The sequence below is a fragment of the Chelonoidis abingdonii genome, chromosome 1 (assembly GCF_003597395.2).
Source record: "Chelonoidis abingdonii isolate Lonesome George chromosome 1, CheloAbing_2.0, whole genome shotgun sequence".
Lineage (NCBI taxonomy): Eukaryota > Metazoa > Chordata > Testudines > Testudinidae > Chelonoidis > Chelonoidis abingdonii.
In genome coordinates, this window is record NC_133769.1 from 189,805,180 (window position 1) to 189,827,461 (window position 22,282).

Below are 22,282 nucleotides of genomic sequence, written 5' to 3' on the forward strand. Positions count from 1 at the left end.
GTCCTGAAAGTTGCAATTAGCTGTGGATATAGTTCTCACTGAAGAGCTATGCATGGCCTTTCTGTGGAAGAAAGTGGCTTTGATTTGACTCAAGTTACGAGTGTTTGAAAGTGAAGTACTGCCCAGTTGCATTGGTTATTTGGTAATCTGGTTAAGTGTGCACTTAACTGAGGTTTTTGTGCATGCCTGTGGTTCCCACAGACAGTTAAGCTGCTCTAGCTGTTGTTGCTTTATCGTCCAAAATGGCCCTTTACTTTAAGTCTGAGACAAATTGGAGCTAGGAGGCCCACCACAACAATTGCATTGCTTAGCACATTGTGTTTAGCTAAGTCAGAGATATAATGAAACGGCTTCTTCTCTGAAGTGTAATTTCCCACCTTTCCCTACAATATTTTTCTTTGAAAAATAGAAGCTGTGCTAATTGCAAACATAAACGTGCCCATTAAAGAGAGTTCTTCCCATATGTCTGGAAGGCTATTTAGTGATCAGGGTCCTCTCATTATTGGACTAGTTTAAAATGTCTGACGTTCCTTAGGATGACAGGAGGGGCTGAGACAAGAGGGAGATTTACCCCTGGTTGTTAGTTAATGTGGCTGGTGATATTGTTCTTCAGGTTTCAGTGTATGTATGTTCAGGCATAATTTCTCATAAATTACTATTTTAGTACAAGACAGCCAAAGCAGTTTACCTCTAATTGCATATGAGAAGTTGAGCTCTTGTGAACTTTTAGTTAGACTGTTTTCATAATCGTGTTGGAGGGTTAGGTGCATCTTGCAGGATGACTTTCTTTTTTGTTCTTTGCTTTGGCCTCTATTCAGGACCTTTTCTTTTGCTTTTAAAGGGTCTCCTAGACATAGACCTTTTTTCTTTTTACCTATAGTCCCTTTTCCACACTGCCAAAAGTGGTCTTTTTAATCTCTGCAATCTTCTGATCGACAAGCAAATACTGCAAATTTTTTTAGTATTTTTCTCTGGTGGCAGAAACTAGCAAACCAATGTGCCATTTTGTTTGTATCGTGTATACAAGAAGCATATAGGATCTCTCTGGTCAATCCTATACAGCCTCACCAAAATAAAATAAATAATGTTTGTTTATACTAGCAACATGCCTATCTTTTAATAATAGATATGCATTGTTCATGTAATAAGTTTGAATCACAAGTCAAATACAGAAATTTGACGCTTAAGGTTTGCAGAGATGCTATGGTCAATTTAAGACAGGATTTTAGGTTTTGGCTTTTATATGTATAGAAAGCCTAACACACATGGATTTTTTTTTTTCTTCTTGAATACTAACATTCATTCCTTTGCTGTGTGTTGGCAGCTTTTCTCTGTTCTGAGAACCAGAAAGCGAAACTGATTTTTTTTTTTAAAAAGGAAACAAGGGCAAATGCAGTAGTCAGTTTTTATTTCTTAGGCTAAGGGAAAGGCAAAAGTCAATAAAAACTCCAGCGGCAAGAAAGCAAAACTGGAAAAAATCAGTTTTAATAATTGAAGGACACGTATCTTTTAATTTGGTATCTTCATTATGGGGAAGATTTTCAAAGGCACAAATGAGAGGTGCCTAATAAGTTTGCTAGGGGTGGAGTTAAGGTTTCTATGGGAACTTTATGAATTTATTGATTTGTGTGATCACTGTATTCATGAAACATTACAGTAGTTTTGGGGGTTTTTTTGCATTAAATTGACATTTTTTAGAACTAGTCAATACCAGGTTATTGAGAGAAGTGCAACCCAAATGGCCATGCGTGCGCGCAAACTGTTGTCATTGAGGAATATTGATCCTGTTGTTTTGAAGTAAAAATGTCTTTCTTCCCGCTGAATCTCTCCATAAAGTATTTAAGTCCAGTGCATTAACACGATAAAGCTTGCCCAGTTGTTTTCTTACAAACATTCCTGCGATATAGGTTTTTATTTTATAGGACATGTGATAGCAGCTGCATTGTGGTCCACAAATTACATTTGGCCATAGCTGCCTGTAAAGAAAAAGCAAGCTTAGAGTATCCAGAACTCTTAGTCACCTGTCCTGATACTCAAAAGATTCAAATATACTGCTCTTTGAATATTAATAACCTTAAGATTTCTCAGACGACTAATGTGTTCTGTTATCAAACAGGCAGCTGTCCTTACTAGAATTTCTATAACTTACTTCCTCATCTGCTATATCATTTACAACTTGATGGTTTCAAACAACGTATAAATATGAGTAAAATAATTAGGATTATAATAGTATGAGCATGTAAATAGCTACCATATTTAATGGCAGTGGTAGAAAGGGGTAGAGTCATCCTAGATGTCAAACTCTTTAACTCTAGAAAGTACTCAGACAGAATGCCCACTGATGATAGTGGGACTTCTGGTTGGCTAAAGAATTCAAGATTGTACCCAAAGGTCCCTTGTTAAAAACTAAGGTCATTTTTTCTACACTGTGAGTCCTGTTTAAAAATGCATCAAGAGATTCATGAATTGATGCATGTCTTGGTCTTGCTCTTCCAATTAAATGGTTTTTTTTTGTTGTTGGGAGCCATTTTCTCTTCCATATGCTGTGATTTTGAAAAGAGTTGATGATACCCAGAGCCCGAAGTAAGACATGCTCGTCCCAATTATCTTGACAGATAACTTCCATGTGTCAAGGACAATGTGTGAGGGATTCTTTTTCATAAGTCCCACATCATATTACACACGTAAGAATGGTCTAGTATCAAACTTCCTTTGCTTAACCTTTGGCAGCAATTTCAATATGAGTTGGGAGGCTGAGAGGGTTCAATGTATCCCATCAAGTAATTTCTGTTGAATAGCTGTTTTACTGAGCCATAACTGGTTCTTGCACACTGTAGATAAGATTGTGTCGAGAACTACTTCATTGGCAAAAACTGACTAAGAAATTGAAAAGCTAAATATCATACTGTGACATGAATTTATTTGAGGCTGATGTTTGAGTCTATGGTTATTGACTATAAAAGCTCTATGTTATCTGAGGGCAGATAGTGTTAGGCCTAATCCTCTCCCAGCAGATGATTTCTTTCTAACTAGGAGAAATTGCCACAAGGCTAGTGAAAGTCAGCTTTAGTAATAAAGCTTTATCTAAACTGAGCTAAGACAGACCTATAGGTAATCAAACTGATGAACTCTCTACTATTAAAGGAAGAGAGAATTTTAAAAAGAAAAATAATTGAAAATGAACTGAATACATAAATGCTATTGGTCTTTGGCAAAACCTCTGATGTCAGAAGGTAAGTGGGTAAAACATCAAGGGATGCCAGTTTCACTCACTTGTGCCAGGGAATGGACCCCTATAGTTGCGCAGGTGACAGAATTCCTCTACCCTACCCTGGGGGTTCGTCCTGGGGAGACTAGTCTTACAGTCCAGCTGGAATTCTCTATGAACCCTGCTTGCAAAGGCTGCATAGGAAATTCACAGTAGGGTATTCTGACTGCCCTGTTTTTGGCTGGGCTGAGCAGATCTCACATGAACTATATTGCACATTACAGAGGGGAGGGATAGCTCAGTGGTTTGAGCATTGGCCTGCTAAACCTAGGGTTGAGAGTTCAATCCTTGAGGGGACCACTTAGGGATCTGGGGCAAAAATCAGTACTTGGCCCTGCTAGTGAAGGCAGGGGGTTGGACTCTTTCAAGATCCCTTCCAGTTCTAGGAGATTGGTGTATCTCCAATTATTTATTGATTTATTTATTATTCTGACAATTGTTGACCAAAATCAGTTGCAAACCAGAGTTTAGATTGTACTTGCTGTTCAAGAAATTGTTTTAAATTGATGTGATATTTGCTTTGAAGTCCTCTTTAATGCCATCATCAAATAGCTGGTCTTTTCCCAAAGTGTAGCTATCACCTAACTTTGCCAAAGAAATGCTGATGATGGGGGAAGCAAATTTTTTTTTAAAGTTCCTTTATCTTTCAGGTTCTCTTGAGGCAATACTGATTTTTGCTAATATGGGAAGTAATTTGTTTTAGTTAATAGCCAAATTAAAAGGTAAAATGCCTGCCCTACAGTGCCCTATATAGTGAAATCTCAATGATTTGAATTCAAGGGGGTTCTTGAGCTTTTGCTCCAGTTTTGGTTATGCTTCTGTATAAGGGATGAATTCCTTGCATCTGAACAACACATTTCTTACAAGGAGTATAAAATCTTGAATATACCAACTACTCTGTATGGGAGCAGTTTAAGATTTTCTGGGTAGAGGAGTGGGTATTTCCTAATCCACAAGGTACACTTGAGCTACGGAAGGCAATGAATCCACTGCACAGGATGTGGAAATGGGGATCCAGAAACATGGATTCCATTATCTGCTTGTCACTGGTATGCTGCATGATTTTGAGCGAGCTAAGTAAATTTCCTTCATTACTGTTCTCATCAGTCAAATGGTGGTGATATTCTTTCTAAAGCACTGTGATACGTGTAGATGAAAAGTGACTGCTGGTAGATTCTCAAACTATTTTTGTTTCCCACTTCGTTGTTGTCTACCTAAACAGTTAGGACCTGGTTTTAAATGATTGATCTTTGTTGACTTTTTAAAATTAATTTCCTTTATTTAGTGGAATTAAAAATAGGTATCCTTCAGTCATGAAAGCTCACTCCGTTCATAAACATGACTATGTAATGCCATTTATTGTGGAAAATCAGCTACAGTACTGCATCTGCAAATAAAGTACCATCTTATTTTCCAGTGTGCATTCTGGCACATGAAAAAAAAGTGTTTTGAGTCAAGAATAAATCTGATAAATTACCAAATGATTAGTTATTATTTCCGTGTTAATATTTGTAGATGTAACTACATATCATCCCATTATCTTACTGTATTATTGTTTTACTTTTAATGTTGTCATTTGTCTTTCTGCTTTCTAAGAGTTCTAGAAGCCAGTATAGCAGAAAATAAAGCAAGTTTGAAAAGGACACATCCGGAAGTATGGAGTGACTCTCCAAACCCCTATGATCGAAAAAGGCAAGACAGTTGTCCGGTTGGATTAAAGAATGTTGGCAACACATGTTGGTTCAGTGCTGTTATTCAGGTAAGTAGGTTTGCTGATTAGCTGTACTTTCTGTTGTAATATAATTTATACAAAATTAATTGGTCATAGTATCTAAACTTACTTTCCCTCTCTATTCTGAAAGCTAAGGAATAAGATATATTTCAGCATTATCTCTTTACCATGTGCCTATAAAAGTTCATACTGGTTTTAGTACGGTATGTATAGTGGATTACTGATCTGATTTGGTGGGGTGTCGAAGTAAGTCATAAAACTTGTTAATTAATGACGAAGGGCATGATTTTTCAAAGGCAATGAGGGCCTGTAGCTCACACTTACCCTGAGCACCAGCATCTGCCAAAGTAGTATTTGAAAATCAAGGAATAAATATTTTTTAAATAAAATGTTATGTACAAATGACTTAGAGGTGGGAGGAGGAGGAGTAGCTGACTAACCTTTGTTGCGGTTCTGCTGATTAGGATGTTTCAATCCCACCACCCAACAATGGACTGTTCATAGGATAGCCACAAAGTTGGGGTAAGAGGCAGAGAGAAAATCTTTGGAAGAGAGGAAAAAGGCCAGTGCAGCCTGAGTCATTCTGTCTTGGGTTTGTCTGGCTAGCCCAGCTAATATACGCATATTGTTGTACTGGGTAAACTGTTTGTATGTACAGCTGGTATGAAGACTTCATTGTTAGTTTTGACACAATTATGTATACAAAACCTTTTTCATTTTCCTTTGTAACAAGGTGAAAAGAATTCAAGTTCCTTGATCAGGAATTGAGTTTTTTGCTCTTCTGGTTTTTTAAATCCAAAAAGCAGTAAAAGCAGTTTTCAGTAGCCAGAACTGGTATACTAGGTTTACATTTGAGTGGAATCATTTAGAGTAAGCTATTAAGAAATAGGTTAAACGTGTGAAGTAAATTAGACTGTAGATAATTTCTCAAGAGAAGCAAAATCTCATCGCTGAACATGATCAAGGCAAGATTAGACTAGGATTGAATTGCATTCCTGTAGAAATCTGTCAGTACTGGCCTGTGATTCAAGGAGATAGACTTCACGACCTAAAAGACGTTTTGCTAGCCGAAATAATCATAAATCTATACAGGTAGGGCCAAATTCTGCCATCCATACTCACTGTAATACCTTATTGCTCAAGCAGTCCTGCTCAGTTCAGAACTATTTGAGAAGTAAAGTAGTACTCAAGATGGATAAGTATACCACAACGTGTCTCTGAACTAGTAAAATATTGTGTTAGACTAATATCGAATATTCTTTATGCATAATGCTTATGAAGCCTTAGAATTTTTTTTAACTAAATTACTCTAAAGGGAAAATCAGTTCACCTTTAAGTGATTCTGTGGATATCTTGAAAATATGTATCTATTAGCAGTTGAATATTGTGAAAATAACTGAGATCTAATTGGAGAGAGAGGTTTCTTAAACAATATACAGTATGTAAAGTATAATTAAGTTGTAAGACCACTCCTGCATCTTAAGATGTAAAACTGGATCATGGAATCATAGAACATCAGGGTTGGAAGGGACCTCAGGAGGTCATCTAGTCCAACCCGCTGCTCAGAGCAGGACCAATCCCCAACTAAATCATCTCAGCCAGGGCTTTGTCCAACCAGGCCTTAAAAACCTCTAAGAATCCACCACCTCTGCAGGTAACCTATTCCAGTACTTCACCACCCTCCTAGTGACATAGTTTTTCCTAATATCCAATCTAGAGTGACCCCACTGCAACTTGAATATTTCTTTTTATCTCAGTGTTTGATGAATTTCTATTGTATGGATGCTGTCAGGCTAAAAAGTATTGTTTTAAATTAAACTATTTATATTAGCAGAACTGCAGATAACACCTCAATCTATAAAACTAAAAACATTAAAAAAGAATTCCACCAAACTGTTCTGTTGTTCATTATCTGTTTTGTATGTGTGCTTCTCTGCTTGAATGGTGGAAATGGGCCAGTTAGTTTCAACTTTGTTTACAGTCGTGTTCTTCCCAAGGTCTCATGCAATAGCAAAATGTTGAAAGGCTTGAGTTTTATGTATCTAGCTAAGTTTTTTTTTTTTTTATTAACAGCCAGTTTTCACAGATCCAGTCCAGTGCCCTCTCTTGGTCACTCAGCAGATTGTTTTTGGAGGAATTGTGCTGCTGATCCCTGAGTGTTTAAAGCTTCTGGATTCTGAACACAGTCCAGGCATTGCCCTTGGGGTCCCTGTTACCAAAATATAGAGTCTGCCTAGCTGAGACCCGATAACAGCCTGACAGGGATAAGGAAAAATGCTTTATTCTGCAGAAAAAAGGAGAGCCTGTACCTTGGTACAAAAGACTCTTACACAAATTTCACAAACCTTTTATACACATTCAGAAAAAGACCCTTACGTATTAACACTTGATTGGTATTTGTCAAACCTCACACTCTGTTATCTGTTCAGTAAAAACTGGTTTGAAGCAAGTTTTCTCTGCTTTGAGGCAGAAGAAAAGAGTTCAAAAGTTCAGGCTACTGTGTCCGTGTGGCTTCTGCCCCCTCCACCCCCCCCCCCCCCCCACTGGCCGCTTGTAAACTAGTAAGGAGGGCCAACAGTAACTTTCACATCCCCAAGCATATTCTTTGGGTGCAGACCCTCTGTCTAGCATCCTATCCTACAAAGTGCCTTGACTCTTGAATCACTGTTGGTCTTTCAGACTCACCCTATCGCTTAAGCACACTCGGTCCCAGAACTCCACCTGATGGCATGAGCCTTCTGGTTTACTTCTTCAAGGGCCCACATGATGAGTGTAGCATGTAACAGAGACACTTTGTCCAGAATTTTAACGTGATTGCTCTTTACTTGACCCTGTGAGAAATACAGACCTAACAAAAATAATTAACATACGCACATTCCTTCCTCAGTTTCCTCACCCATCCAGGGTATTCTTTTGCAGGTGTCAGCGTTGTCTGGGGCTGTCCAGTGTTCTTCTGTTGCAGTGTATTATGTGTGTGTGGGGGGGGGGGTTGTGACGGTCAAGACTATAACAGGGTATAAAAAAGAACTAGATAAATTCATGGAGGGGAGGATAGGTCCATCAATGGCTATTAGCCAGGATGGCAGGGATGGTGTTCCTAGCCTCTGTTTGCCAGAAGCTGGGAATGGGTGACAGGGGATGGATCACTTAATGATTATGTGGTCTGCGCCTTCCCCCTGGGGCACATAGCATTGGTTACTGTCTGAAGACCTGGTACTGGGCTAGATGAACCTTTGGTCTGATCCAGTATGGCCGTTCTTATGAAACTTGGAGCCTTCTTCCCCAGCTTAGCTTCTCTGTTCTTGCTCAGTTCAAGTCCTTCTCCTCTCTTGCCTGCAAGATCTTTTATAACTTCCTGATTAGTCACCAGTTTGTTAGTCTTGCTTGATAGCCTATCACTGCTCCAAACTCTCAAGCCCGATGCGGACCAGCTTGGTCAAACTGGTTTTCCATGTTAGGCATTCTCCTTAGCAGAACTAGTTGTGGTCAGAGTACAGTCATTAAGGTTAAATACTCTCCGTTGTCCTCAGTCTGGTACGTGCCTGTTGCTGGTCCTGCCAGCAATAATGACATCCACATTTATATAGGGGCGTTCAGTGAGAGCAATTTTAATAGCAAAAATTCTATAACAACTTCATAATATGAACCAGCATTCACAAATAGTACAAGCAAAATCCCCAAATCATCACAGCAACACTGTAGGTTTTTAAGAAAAAAAGAAAAGGAAAAGCCCACCACTCTTGAAAACATTTATCTTGATAAAATATTTTTTCAAATTGTGAGAGAAACTTGACTTGGTAGTTCCTTAATTTGTTGCTTTCTCATTCTCTCATTCACATATTTCGGTCAGATTTTCAAGACTGACTTTAGCATTCTTATGTTTTTTTTTTCTAATTTTATACAAAATGTCAAATGAATAGTCTAGGTTTTTGTCCATCAGCCAATGGAAACACTGAACTGTGACTAGAGAGTTTAGAAGTTGATGCTAGGCCTATGATCTCATGTTAATTGCACTCAATGTGCTACTTTACATCTTGAAGCTGGATTATAAAAGGACTGGCCAGTTTTTTATGGTCACTACTTGTATTGTGTGAAATTCTGTAGTATTCACAATTAAAACATTACACCTTGATAAATGGTATATTTGCTGTTGTTCATAACTAGAAAATTTAATCGAAATAAAATTACCCTTCTCATTTATGTTTCCATAATCTTTGATTGAAAAGGTAGGTTATATATGTTTTTCCTGTCAACTAGAGAGAATTATGTTTCAGACAACCATACTAGTGTACTATGTGTAGGTTAATTTTGGACATTATCTTATTCAGTATTTATTTAATCACAGGATGGATAGACTCCTTGGGTTGCATCCACTATAAAAATATTTCAGGCCTTTTTTAGGATCATTTTGAAACCTGATTAGAGGTCAGCAATATCTAGTGTTGCCTATGTGAGTCACAATAATATACTGTGCAACATAGTCCAAACCAAAATGAAAATAAATACAAAAATCAGTGGTGCATTTTTCTGTTCTGTTCTGTACTATAGCAGAGCTTATAAAATACACATTTAACATTTCAATGTGCGGTCTTATGCAATATTGCTTGGCTTCTACTTGTCAATTTCTCTGCCAATTTTGATTTGAACATGTAATCATGGACCAGTTCCAGTTTCATTTAGGGAGTGTCTTAGAGCAGTCATAAAGAGAGAGTGGCAGCAAAAAACCTGTTCCAAGAAGCAAACATTTCTAGAAATGGCATTTATTATGTGTTGTGTTGAAGCATGTCTTTTTTTTTTTTAACTGAGATTAAGGTAGGAGAGTTCTCAATTTTTATTTGAAGACCAAACTTCAGTTAAAAATAAACTCCTGTAAACAAAATTAAATTACGTAATTTTTAATAATGTGCCATAACTTTAAAATAAATTCAGAAAGCTATTTAAGGATCCTATATCAAAATAAAATACATGTTTAGATTATCTCTAAAGACTACGAATGAATCCATGTTAAAACAAAGTGGTTGTAAAATGAGTTTTCCCTTCGCTTACTTGCTAAGACATTAGTTTAAACCCTCAAAGATTCTTCCTCTTCTAGTACACTTGAGAGAATCACTAACATCAGAAGTATTAAGAAATGTATGTGGATGCCTTTGTACAAGTTTAGAAGTATTAACGTGATAGGAAAAGTGCAGAAACTTGAGAGCTTAGAGTGTTTTTAAAGCATTCATAATTGTAGGTATACAGATGTATTCTGTTAATGACTTAATATCCTAAGTTACTCATATAAATGCTAAATAATATCTTGGTGGTGGCTATTTGTATTCTGGTAGAACCTAGGGGTGACGGTCAGGATAGGGGCCCATTTATCCTTGATGCTATGCAAACGCATATGGAAACTAGGTCCCTGGCCAAGTCTACAACCTGCGGCTCTGATCTTGCAAATGCTTATGAATGAGTAGTCCCACTGAGCTCAGTGGGGCTATTCTTCTATGTAAAGTTGAGTATATGTTTGCAAGTGTTTGCAGAATTAGGGCATAATTTAAGAAAGTGTGGTCCTAATAAATACTAGGAAGGAAAGTGGAGGGATGGAGAGGTTAAGGGTACAATGATACAGTATCAGTGGTTGCTGCTATTGGGTCCATAGGCTCGCTGTGTGTGCAATGTGTTAGAATATTTAGAATATCAGGGTTGGAAGGGACCGCAGGAGATCATCTAGTCCAACCCCCTGCTCAAAGTGTTGATTCTGAGACATTTAATTTGCATAATATTACACACAGACACAACCCTATGTTAATCATTGTGTCAGAGCAGCAGTTGAATAATGTGTAGTAAATAAGGCCCAGGTGTGTATGTTGTTCAGTGTTCACAAAACAACATACTCAATAGCTGCTCACTCAGCAAGCACCATCCAGCCTCTGTGATAAGTCAGAGAGGGTCCTGTACCAGGTGAGCTGCATGTTAGACAGTGTGTATGTTTTTTCCCACTCAATTCTGAAGCTTTTCCCTAGCTTTGAGAATATTGGGATATGAGTGTTGGTATTTACTGTCAGTTTTCATTGTTTGCCAAAACTATGGTTTACAATAAATTCTTCTGATACAGTTCTAAATTATATTTATCTCACTCCTCTTTGAATTACATCAGTATTCTTGTTTTGAGGTGGGTTTAGTTGGAAGAGGAAAAGCTAAATGGAAAGAAAAGGGAAGGGAGAGTGGGACAGGACAAGGGAAGAGAGGGTAAGAGGGATAGGTGTGCAGTGAAGCTGAGGTAAAGACTGAGGGTGAAGTTCAGAAAAACGTCTCAGCAAAGCTGTCCATGCTGTCAACAACGTACATCACCAGACACTTGGTTAAACCCATTATTTCCATTTGGAGCATGAATCTGTTTTGTTTCTCAGCCAAATTCTACTTTAATCACCTAAATTTTATGTCCCCGTGGAGTCAGACCGTAAAATACTACACCTCTACCTGATATAACACAACCTGATATAACACGAATTCAGACATAACGCGGTAAAGCAGCACTCCAGGAGGGCGGGTCTGCGCACTCCAGTGGATCAAAGCAAGTTCGATATAACGCCAGTAAGATTTTTTTTGGCTCCTGAGGACAGCATTATATCGAGGTAGAGGTGTATTTTTAAATGTAATAGTAGCCATAAGACTTACTAACTCGCAAATTCTTTGTTTTTGACCATTCTTTCCTCTTTCTAGTTTCTAGCATTCCACTGTGATAGTGTTCTTGTATGGAGGCTATTCCTTCCTTCATGCCTAAGGCAATTCTGTTTCATTTTTAGCAGGAGATATTTCCTTGCTTTTTTTTCCTTTGTCACATGTTCTAGAAGTTTTTTTTAAAAAAAAAAATAGTGCTGAAGATTTTTGGTCATCTGAGCAATTATTTATCTTGTGAGAGGGCTCCCCACTAACCTAACCTCTCTTCTTTTCATAAACAATAATTAATACTGCCTGTGCTACCATTTGTCTAATAGCACAATTATGTGTCCATACTGGAGCATGTGTGTGTGATGCCAGAGTGCCACCTTTTAATTATGTGTCAGTGTGGAGTGTCCTGTTAGTAGCTCTTGCGAACTGTTTGCTCATCATGCTCATTTGTAACAGTGCTCTCTGGTTTTCTGTTAAGTCTTCCTTTTCCTTGGTATGGGTACGCTTGACCCTTCTTCATGCTAGATTTTTGTTTTGTTTCTCTAGTTCAGTTTGTCTTACTTAGGTGTCCTCCTAAAGAAGCAGAAAAGATTCAAACTTTGTTGCCAACTCTCTTTGCTTCTTTTCAGCTACTTTCCATATGTCCCCTCCTATCTTTCATGCTTTGAATGCTCAGTAGCTTCTTTACTGCTCAGAGACTTAATAGGTGTGTATTTTTCACTGTGATAAGTATGACAATATCCTACAATTTTCTGGACAAATAGTTTTGAACTATGTTGAAATATCTAAGAAGATCATTGTATTAATGTGAATGGGTTTATTTATTATCATGGGATGGTATGTGACTTCTTATACAGGGGAGACAAGAATGTAAACACTGGTAAGTTTTATGTGCTTCAAAGGACTCTTGTTTTGAAACACTGAACCAAACGATTAAATTTTTCGCAGAGTGATTTTTAATAGGAAATATTTGGGAAGAGGAGAATGGAAGTTAGTCACCTCTGGAGCCATCCTTTTGAAGCTTCAAGAGAAACCCATTGTTTGGCTGATTACCTATTAATGGTCTCTTCAGAGGCCAAAACTAGATAAAGGAGGGACTCTCTAACTTGTGGAGAAGCGAGTTCTAAGCAAAAGTGGTTATGAATTGGTGACCACAATTAAAAACCTTGTGTGGTGTTGGAAGGGCTAATCTCTAACCAGAACCATTGTTGGAGTTTGGGGATGATCTCTGGTAAGCCTGTTAGCATGTGTGTAGCTCCTTTCATTGTTTTTCATGTTTTCTCTGTAATGCTTTAACTTGCACTTGCTTAGAAGGAGCTGTTTGTAATTGCCACAGTCACAAGTTACCATTGTTGTTAGTCTCTGAAGAGAAAACAAAGTGAAGTTTAGGCAGTCTTCCCTGCTGGGGGTTATCAGGGAAATACCCATGTCAAGAGGGACAAGAGAGATGATGGTTGAGGAGCCTGAAGCCTAGAGTGGATACCCTTGCTGGACTACTGAAGGGAAATGCAGGCGAAGTTGCCCCGAACTGCGATGTTCACCATATTTCCCTTCAACTTAAATTTATTTCTTTTTCCTATCAAACAATCCAACTGCCGTGACCCAACTCTCAGTGCTCTAACTTTGCTGCTAGAAGCTACCAATTGCTAGGCAGCATCTTCACTCTTCCTCAGGTTTCCTATGCAACTTGTTACCATGGTGCTTCCTGTCGGTTTAGGCATATTTGCCACCCATTTCCAACCCAGATACGTAATACATATTTTCAAATTAATTAGTACTTTGTACAGCAGGTAGCCTGAAGACCTAACATGTTTGTCATGAGGTTTGTAGTACAACCCAGACCAGTAAGGGTGTGTGTGACCACTTCCCCTGCAACTCTGGGTTCCTCGCAGTGCTTCACTGCTCTAGCATCAAAAGGCGTTACTGAAGAATGGACTACATTTAGGCTCAACATAATGAGAGAGGACTCAGAATCTGTTTTTATCTTGATTGACAAATAGAGGGGAACCTAGTAGCAACATATATATTTAGATCACCTAACACTTGTCACTACGAAAGATTCTTGTGGTGCTTTATTTTTTTAGAAGCTCTAACACCTTCATTATTTGCAACTCATATTTGAAATTTCTGCTAGACAACTCTGGCTAGGAAAGTGTTGTTTTCTGGCCCCCTGAAATTCAGTTCAAGTTTAGCTGAGATGTAAACTAGTAAAAATCACTGTTTGCCGCCTTTTGTTTGCATGGCTCATGAGAACTTCTGCTACATGCCAAAATATATGAACATGAACATTCCGAAGAGCTGGGCCACTTCAAAAAGTAGCAGAGGACAACACTGCACTAGTAACACGTGATGGCTGCCAGAGGAGCTGTAGCGGAGTTGGGAGCTAAACCTGACAGTTGAGCTTAGCATCCCCACTCCCCTGCAATAGAAAAACACCATGGTGCGTGGCTCAGGAACTCTCCCAGTGTCTGTGGGAGAGATTGCCACTGCCCTCCCCCATTGCCTCGGCATGTTGTCAGTAGCACAGCTTTCTCCTATTGTCAGTTGTGTATTTCAAGTGGCAGACGTGTTGCATGCTGAAACTTCAGGATTTATTCCCTGATGCATGATTGCGTACTTGGTACAGTTGATAGTGTTTGTTTTTTACCTTTTTTCCTTTGAATGAACCCTAAGAATTTTTTTTCAAATAGTGATATCAAAATAATGTTCACACTGTGCTAAGCCAAACACTCCAAAATTAAGATCTTGTCTACGCAACCTTAATTCGTCCCCTCTGTCTAGATGCATTATGATGTAGTTATAGTATTTTTTTCCTCGAGACCTCTGCCTCAGTCAGTGCACAGGATCGATGCACAAGGAGGCAGAATTATGATTGCCCAGACAATTGTAAATCTGATATTTCTGAACTGTAACTGTTGGACCGTGCAACCAACTAAGTTTAATTTTAACATAGATTTTTTTTGGTTGGAAATGTATAGAATCTCAGTACTGCTTATGTTCTGTTCCTTTGATGCTTTTTGTAGGGTATGTCTAATCCCAGACTAATCAATCTCAAGGCAGTTTGACGAACCTTTTCAACAGAGGGTTTAGTAAATTAGGTTTTTACTGCAACTTAGTTAACCTTTACTTTTGGCCTTAGTAAACTAGAATAGCTGAAGTAACTTCCTGTTACTTTGTCTAATCTTAAATAGCAGCATGCTTTTCAAGCCCTCTTGTTGAAATTTTCTCACCTTTATTTTGCCAAGTAAAGAGCTAAATTCAGACTCCACTGATGTCCATGGGAATAGTTCCATTAACTTCCAGTGGGTTTGGGTCAGGCCCAAAGTGGGTAAATAGTTTAAAAACACAAAACAAAAACACACAACTCCTGACCCTAGTTGTTGAGAGATATGTACTCCATTCTGGACAGGGTTTCCATACAATATTATTTCTTGCTATTAGAGTAGCTTCTTTAGTAATGGTAATATTGAACCTAATGGTGTACATCTTTTACTTGAGTATAACCAAGCTTGCTGAAATTTTTTTCAAGATGTCAAAAATTTGGATAAATTGAATTAAAGTTAAAAGGGATCAAAACTAATCTACTGGAGTATTAGCAGTACCAAAGTTGTCCCGAACAAAATACGTTCATTAATAACCAGCATCAATCAAGCTCTAACCAAGTTGTAATCCATTTATTCTCTTAGAGTAGAAATAATATCTGATTTGAGTAGCATGCCTGATACACTCTCTTAAAGATGTCATTTCGTACTGCACAAAACACGATCTCTGCTCTAAGGTACTAAAATCTAAATAATGAAAACTATACAGACATTAAGTACCCTGGATGAGCTGAGGAAGCATATTACGGTGATTAAGTACTTTTATTAAATATGTAAAAGCACTTCTTATTTGTGGAATATATTGTATATTAGTTAATATATAATAAGTACTGTATTCTAAGTGAAGAACTTTGCAGAAATCCATGATGGCTATCTCTCTCTCTTTTGTGAAGTTGTCTTATTAACCCAACTTGAAAAGTGTCTGTGATTTTGGGTTTCAGCTAAGTTAATCTCTTCTAAATTTTTCCTCAGTCTACATCTAAGTTAATTTTGTATTTTTTCTCTCTGACTCTTAAGTCTTGTTAATTTACTGAAAAAAATCATTGCCTCTTTGTGCTGCTGACACATTCTTCTCATGCACAACAGCTCCATCAGTGGTGGTATTGTGACCACTGTTTACCCACTCATCGTTGCTCTAGGAATCGAAACTCAGTATGGCAAAAAATCATCTACACAGAGATCCTCTCACCAAACCATGGTGCTATTTTTTAGCATCTCACTAATTGGTTGAACACCAGTATTCAAAATCGCGTTGACCTCTGAATTTGAGAGAAAATGACCTATATAAGAGATTCCTTTGACACTTCAGTTACCTTTTGCTAACTGAGTTTTAAAAATACATAATTTAAAAGTTATATGTAACTTGCAATGTGGGAAATGAAAGTTAAATAAAATTTTATCAGTCTATTCCTAGATTTTTTTCTTTTTCCCTTAGAAGAAACTAAAAAGAGTTGACAGCCAAATATTTTCAAACAGTAGTCATACATTTGGCATTGAAGCAACTGTTTCTTAGTACTGTATGCTGGCAATCTGCAGACAGAATTTGAAAGGTTCTCTTGAGAAAGTGTCTGTCTGAAGTTACATAAAACAACCTGTTGATGATCCTGCATCTAGAGGCAAAAATAGGATGCTTATACCCAGAAAGAATTATTGAGTTTTTATTGTTTACTCTTTTAGTATTATAATGGCAACTGGTACCTAAACAATAGTGAAGAATCTGTTCATGGTTCAGTTATACACCTATTCGGTGGATTTAATATGTTCACTGTCTCTACACATCAATAATGTAATATTGAGGTAGATACTTATTAATCCTTAGAATATGGAGGATATGGATGTTCAGTGTTATACACTGAAGGCTGTGTTGTGTACAGTTGGCATTATTTGTATTCCTTTAGCACCTAGAGGCCATACATAAAATCAGGATCCCCATTATATTGCCTATTCTAGAAAAATACAACAAAAAGATGGTCCCTACCCAAAATAGGGTCTTACAATAACTTTTTAGTATTTTTTCTTTTTCTCTTCTATCACTAAAACAAGTTTCATCTTGCTCCCTTGTGAAGTGCTGGATGATCCCTCTCAGTTTCTTCCCATTTTCCACCAGCCAGGAGCCTTAGCTTACCTGCCCTCCTTAGGATTCTAATAGTCCCATCTCTGTCACTGCTAATGCTGGTTGCTTTCTGTCCTTGTTTCCTAGGAGTAGAGGGAGACTATATTGATAGGCAACAGGGATCAGAGGTGCCTGTGGCAGAATAGGTCAGGACTTGATCCACCCAGGAGTCCTGCCCTATTTTCCCAGGAGATAGAAACTGTCTGATAGGCTTATTGCGGTCTGGTGTCTCTGCTGTAATTTCTCAGGTAATGGGAAATCAGCTAATTTCTGAGTTATAATACTGCACTTTGTATCTTGCTGCACAAAATAAAATACACAGATATATTAAACATGTAATAGCATTAAGTCCTCTTAGAATTAATGGGATTTTCAATATTCATTGTAATGTTTTTGTGCTAAGCGTTACTGTATATTCAAACTTTTTGCAGTAATTTGCAAAGAACACAAACTCAATAGTAAAAAATATTTGATTTAGTTTGATTTACTTCGCAAAGAGGAAGGATTGTTTTTAGTTGTTAGCCACTGAAAATTAAGCTTATAAAATGCGAAATGTCATTCCCTGGACTAATGCCTTCTCATCAAGGATTCCGCTTCTTTTGAGCATATACTTAATTGTTATGGGTTTAGGGCTATGTATGGCAATGAATGTAGCTGGCTTTTGTTGAAATGTTCTTAAAGATCATTCATGGTGAACTGAGTCAATTTATTTTAAAGATTCATTTTCATCATAGTTAATTGCTTGTATAGATTTTTGAGGGTTATTCCTCCCCCCTCCTACACAGTTTCACTTTGGAATAATTCTCCATGTTGTTTGCATGACAAGTACGTGAATGCAAAACATATGGTGACAAAGGAGGCTCTACCCTAATTTATGTGATTAAAAATGTGTGGCAGAGAAGAAAAGATTTAAAGAAGCACTCCACTTGTGCACTGTTTAGGTTTAGTGTAGGGATCATTAGCTAATATAGGCAAATAAAAATTATTGCAATAAAATATGTGAATCATCTTCATAGTAACTACTTTTTTTATGTTAGAGCTTGATGGTGGTGGTGAAATGTATACTAAAGTATCAATTGAGTTGTTTTTTACCTTTATTTAATAGCTTCCAATTCCATTGTTGCTAACTTTAAGAAAACAAATGGTTGCTTAAACAACTGGGATTTTCTGCTGCATAGAAAATATGTTCTATGATTGTTCTATCTGGGCAATGAAATCATAATGTGGTAAATTATACTTATGGCCTCACAGTAGTCATCTTGGTTCCAGCTTCACCACTCTCCTACTGTGTGTATTTAAAAAAAATAAAAAATAAAAAAAAATATCCAACCTAAATCTCTCACTGCAACTTGACAGAACAAGGAGTAATGATCTCATCTGGTACCACTGAGAACAGTCTAGATCCATCCTCTTTGGAACCACCTTTCAGGTAGTTGAAAGCAGCTATCAAATCCCCCCTCATTCTTCTCTTCTTCAGACTAAACAATTCCAGTTCCCTCAACCTCTCCTCATAAGTCATGTGCTCCAGCCCGCTAATCATTTTTGTTGCCCTCTGCTGGACTCTTTCCAATTTTTCCACATCCTTCTTGTAGTGTGGGGCCCAAGACTGGATACAGTACTCAAGATGAGGCCTCAACAATGTCGAATAGAGGGGAATGATCACATCCCTCGATCTGCTAGCAGTGCCCCTACATTTACATGGCAATGCCCCTGCTTATACTTGATGGCTTGCTATTTGGATTTGTGAGAAAAGTAGGGGAAAACTGTTTTTCTTTTGGAGAAAAATGATTGGGCTCATAATTACTCTCCTGGACAGTTGTATGTAAACTTGGTACAGGTCTGCAAGTCAGTTTAAACCAGCAGAGAATTTGACTCAGTAACTGTAACACAGACATTCCTTACCTTACTAATTCTAATATTCTAGGCAACATTCAGTATGACATAAAATTTGGAGCTCTGTTACTTGCCTTTTGGTACATAACAATTTTTGGCCTAATTTCTACTACCCTCACTTACAAGGCATTAATATTTTACTCTGAACAGGTTTCCATAGGATTACACAAGTAGTAAAATACTGCTCTGCATGAATAAATGACTCTTCCTGAGTACATATGGGCTGCAGTTAAATAAGCTATCAAAATGTTTTGGACTTGGATACCTAAATACCTTGTATGAGAAATTTTATGACAACGCTGAGTAAATCTGTTCTAAAAAACATAAAATGGACAAAGTGCATAAAATAAGTTCTTAGACGCAGATGTTTCTTTATTAGTCTAGGGTAGAAGGAGAAGCTGAGGTTAGTAAAGTGTCAAGTACTCTGTTGATACTTGAAAAACCCTACCAGAAGCTTGTTAATCCCAACAAAGTGGTGGATTCAATTTTATGTCCAAACATCTGCTTGTGTATAACTTTCCGTGTGTGTGTACGTGTACATGTGAATTTGGCCAGCTTGGCTGTATGATAGCACTTGAATTAGTCATGGAAATAGGTCAGTCTTTGAACATTATCTGTCAACTGATTTATTTTATATATATAATACTACTGTTACTTATTTGATGAAAAGCCCATCATCGTTTCTCTTGAGTTGCTAGAAAGAAGCTTAAATTAAATATTAATATTTCAACTTTCTTAGCTTTGAAGGGTATAAACAAAATACTTGATCAATTTAATCATCCTTGTTTGGGAAGAAAGAGATGCTGAAAGGTTACTGCAAGGGAAAAAATGGGTTGCTCTTTTTGGTTCTTATATAAAGAATTTCTAAACGGCTTTTTGTTTGTTGGTTTGTTGGAATGTCCTCTGTTGGGGGACTTGCGGCTGTAAAAAGGATTTTAATCTTAGAAATAGCTCTTTTAGACCTTTATTGAAGAGACAATGTTGGAACTTGACCAAAATGATCTTTTCTCCCAACCGTTTTTAAAGTTAAAAACCTCAAGAGTTTTAAATGATCCTAGTAAGAATAAAGTGCTGTCGCAATCAGGTTTCACTTTCTTGCTCTGTGATATGATATCCTACTAATTCTCAGTGGCCCATACAGTTTTAGGTCGCCTACCTCATGCGCGGAACCAGTGCACAATCTCAAATGCTTATTGGGTAGACAGTATGACTTTCTAAAGTAATTAAGTAAAACAACAGCAGAAAAATCCAACATTTAGGGGATTCTTGATAGATCACGAAGAAATAAAGGGCACAAGAAGTCCCCACCGTTGCCCCATTCTTGCAGATCAGTGTTAACTTACCAGCGTCCAGAGTCTGTCACTCTTAGGCCTGGTCTACACTACACGTTTATACCGATTTTAGCAGCATTAAACTGATTTAACGCTGCATCCGTCCACACAACGAGGCCCTTTATATCGATATAATGGGCTCTTTAAACCAGTTTCTGTACTTCTCCCCAACGAGAGGAGTAGCGCTGAAATCAGTATAACCATATCGGATTAGGGTTAGTGTGGCCGCAAATCGACGGTATTGGCCTCCAGGCAGTATCCCACAGTCCACCATTGTGATCTCTCTGGACAGCAATCTGAACTCGGAGGCACTAGCCATGTAGGCAGGAAAAGCCCCGCAAACTTTTGAGTTTCATTTCCTGTTTGGCCAGCTTGGAGAGCTCACCAGCACAGGTGACCACGCAGAGCTCATCAGCAGAGGTAACAATGCAGTCTCCTGAGAATCGAAAAGGAGCTCCAGCATGGGCCACGCGGGAGGTACTGGATCTGATTGCTATATGGGGAGAGGATTCTGTGCTAACAGAATTCCGTTCTAAAAGATGAAATGAAAAAACATTTGAAAATATTTCCAAGGCTATGATGGAGGAAGGCTTGTCTGAGCTCCTTAACTTTCACTCTGCACTGCACTGAGTCCCTGGCATGGCCTGTCAGAAGACCAAAGAAGCAAATGGAAGGTCCGGGGCAGGGCCGAAAAATTGCCGCTTCTACGCTGAGCTGCATGCAATTCTAGGGAGGTCCGCCACCACTACCCCACCTCTTGTCGTGGATTCGAGGTGGGATGTAATCTTCAGCCATGGCTAGAGGTTCTGCAGACGGGGAAGATGAGGAGGAGGAAGAGGACGACGAGCTTGCAGAGAGCCACAGCATCTCGTTCTCCCCAACAGCCAGGAGCTTTCCATCACTCAGATGGAATTACCTTCCCAGCCCTCCCAAGCCAGTAGCCCAGACAATGAAGCCATGGAAGCGACGCTGGTGAGTGTACCTTTTGTAAATATAAAACATGCTTAAAAGCAAATGTTTTTAATGATTGATTTGCCCTGAGGACTTGGGATGCATTCGCGGCCAGTTACAGTATTGAAAAGTTTAACATGTTGGATGGAGCGGAAGTCCTCCAGGGACATCTGCATGAAGCTCTCCTATAGGTACTCCAAAACCCTTTGCAGAAGGTTTCTGGGCAAGGCAACCTTATTCCGTCCTCCATGGTAGGACACTAGACCACGCCATGCATGTAGCAAGTAATCTGGTATCATTACATGACACAGCCTAGTTGCGTATAGTCCCGGTGATTGCTGGCATTCAAGCAACATCCGTTCTTTATCTCGCTGTGTTATCCTCAGGAGAGTGATATCGTTTTTGGTAACCTAGTTGAAATTCAGGAATTCAATTAAGGGGACAGGGATGGCCATTCCTACTGGCCTGTTTGGCTGTTACTTAAAAGAAATCCTTCCTTGCAGGGAGGGGAGGGAAGGTAATGGCGCTGAGCTTTTTCGCGTTTGGCTAGCAGGGATCTTCCCTGCTACCACCCATGTGGTGGGGGAGGGGAAAGGGGGTGGTTAGCAGTGATCTTCCGTGATACCAGCCACGCGGTGGGGGGAGGGGTAAAGTGATCATCCCAGAGAATTGGATGGGGGGTGTAGTTTCTGCTGCTGCACGTTAACAGGAAAGAAGCAGCAGTGAACGGGCTTTGCTTGGTATTTGGGAAAGGAGGCACTGTGTATGTGAAGGCTGCAGAAGCCAAAAAACAATGGCTTACCATGGCAGCATGCAACCTGAATTCTGCTACCTGAACCTGAGTCTGTGAGATCTCCAACACCAGAGCCCCAGGCACTCAATATTAAGATGCAAAATGCGACCTTGTAGTGAAATCACATGTGCTACGTAAGGTGAGTAGTGGTGTTCACTGTGAAAGAGTATAACCATTGTTCTGTAAAATGTATCTTTTTAAATGCTGCTCTCCCTTTTTTACCTCCCTCACGCAGCTGCAAATTTTTCAAGCCTCCCTACTCCATCCCGAAGGCTATCTCAGATAAAGTGGAGGAAAAAAAAGACGCGAGACGAAATGTTCTCAGAAGTCATGGAAGTAACCCGCAATGAAAGAGCTCATCTGAATGAGTGGAAGGACGTGGTATCAAATTACAGGAAAGATGCCAGTGAACGTGAGGATAGGAAGGATGAACGAGAGGTGAGGAG

The 22,282-nt window shown here is 38.7% G+C and overlaps 1 protein-coding gene across 3 annotated transcripts in view; it reads left to right on the forward strand.

Moving 5' to 3' along the window:
* The window catches only part of USP25 (ubiquitin specific peptidase 25), a 134,593-nt gene that overhangs the window by 45,382 nt on the left and 66,929 nt on the right, over window positions 1-22,282 (forward strand). For all 3 annotated transcript variants that reach the window (XM_032763897.2, XM_032763895.2, XM_032763896.2), the window contains exon 5: window positions 4,865-5,027. In XM_032763897.2, the coding sequence (XP_032619788.1) occupies window positions 4,865-5,027 (163 nt within the window). The remainder of the gene's footprint in view (window positions 1-4,864; window positions 5,028-22,282) is intronic.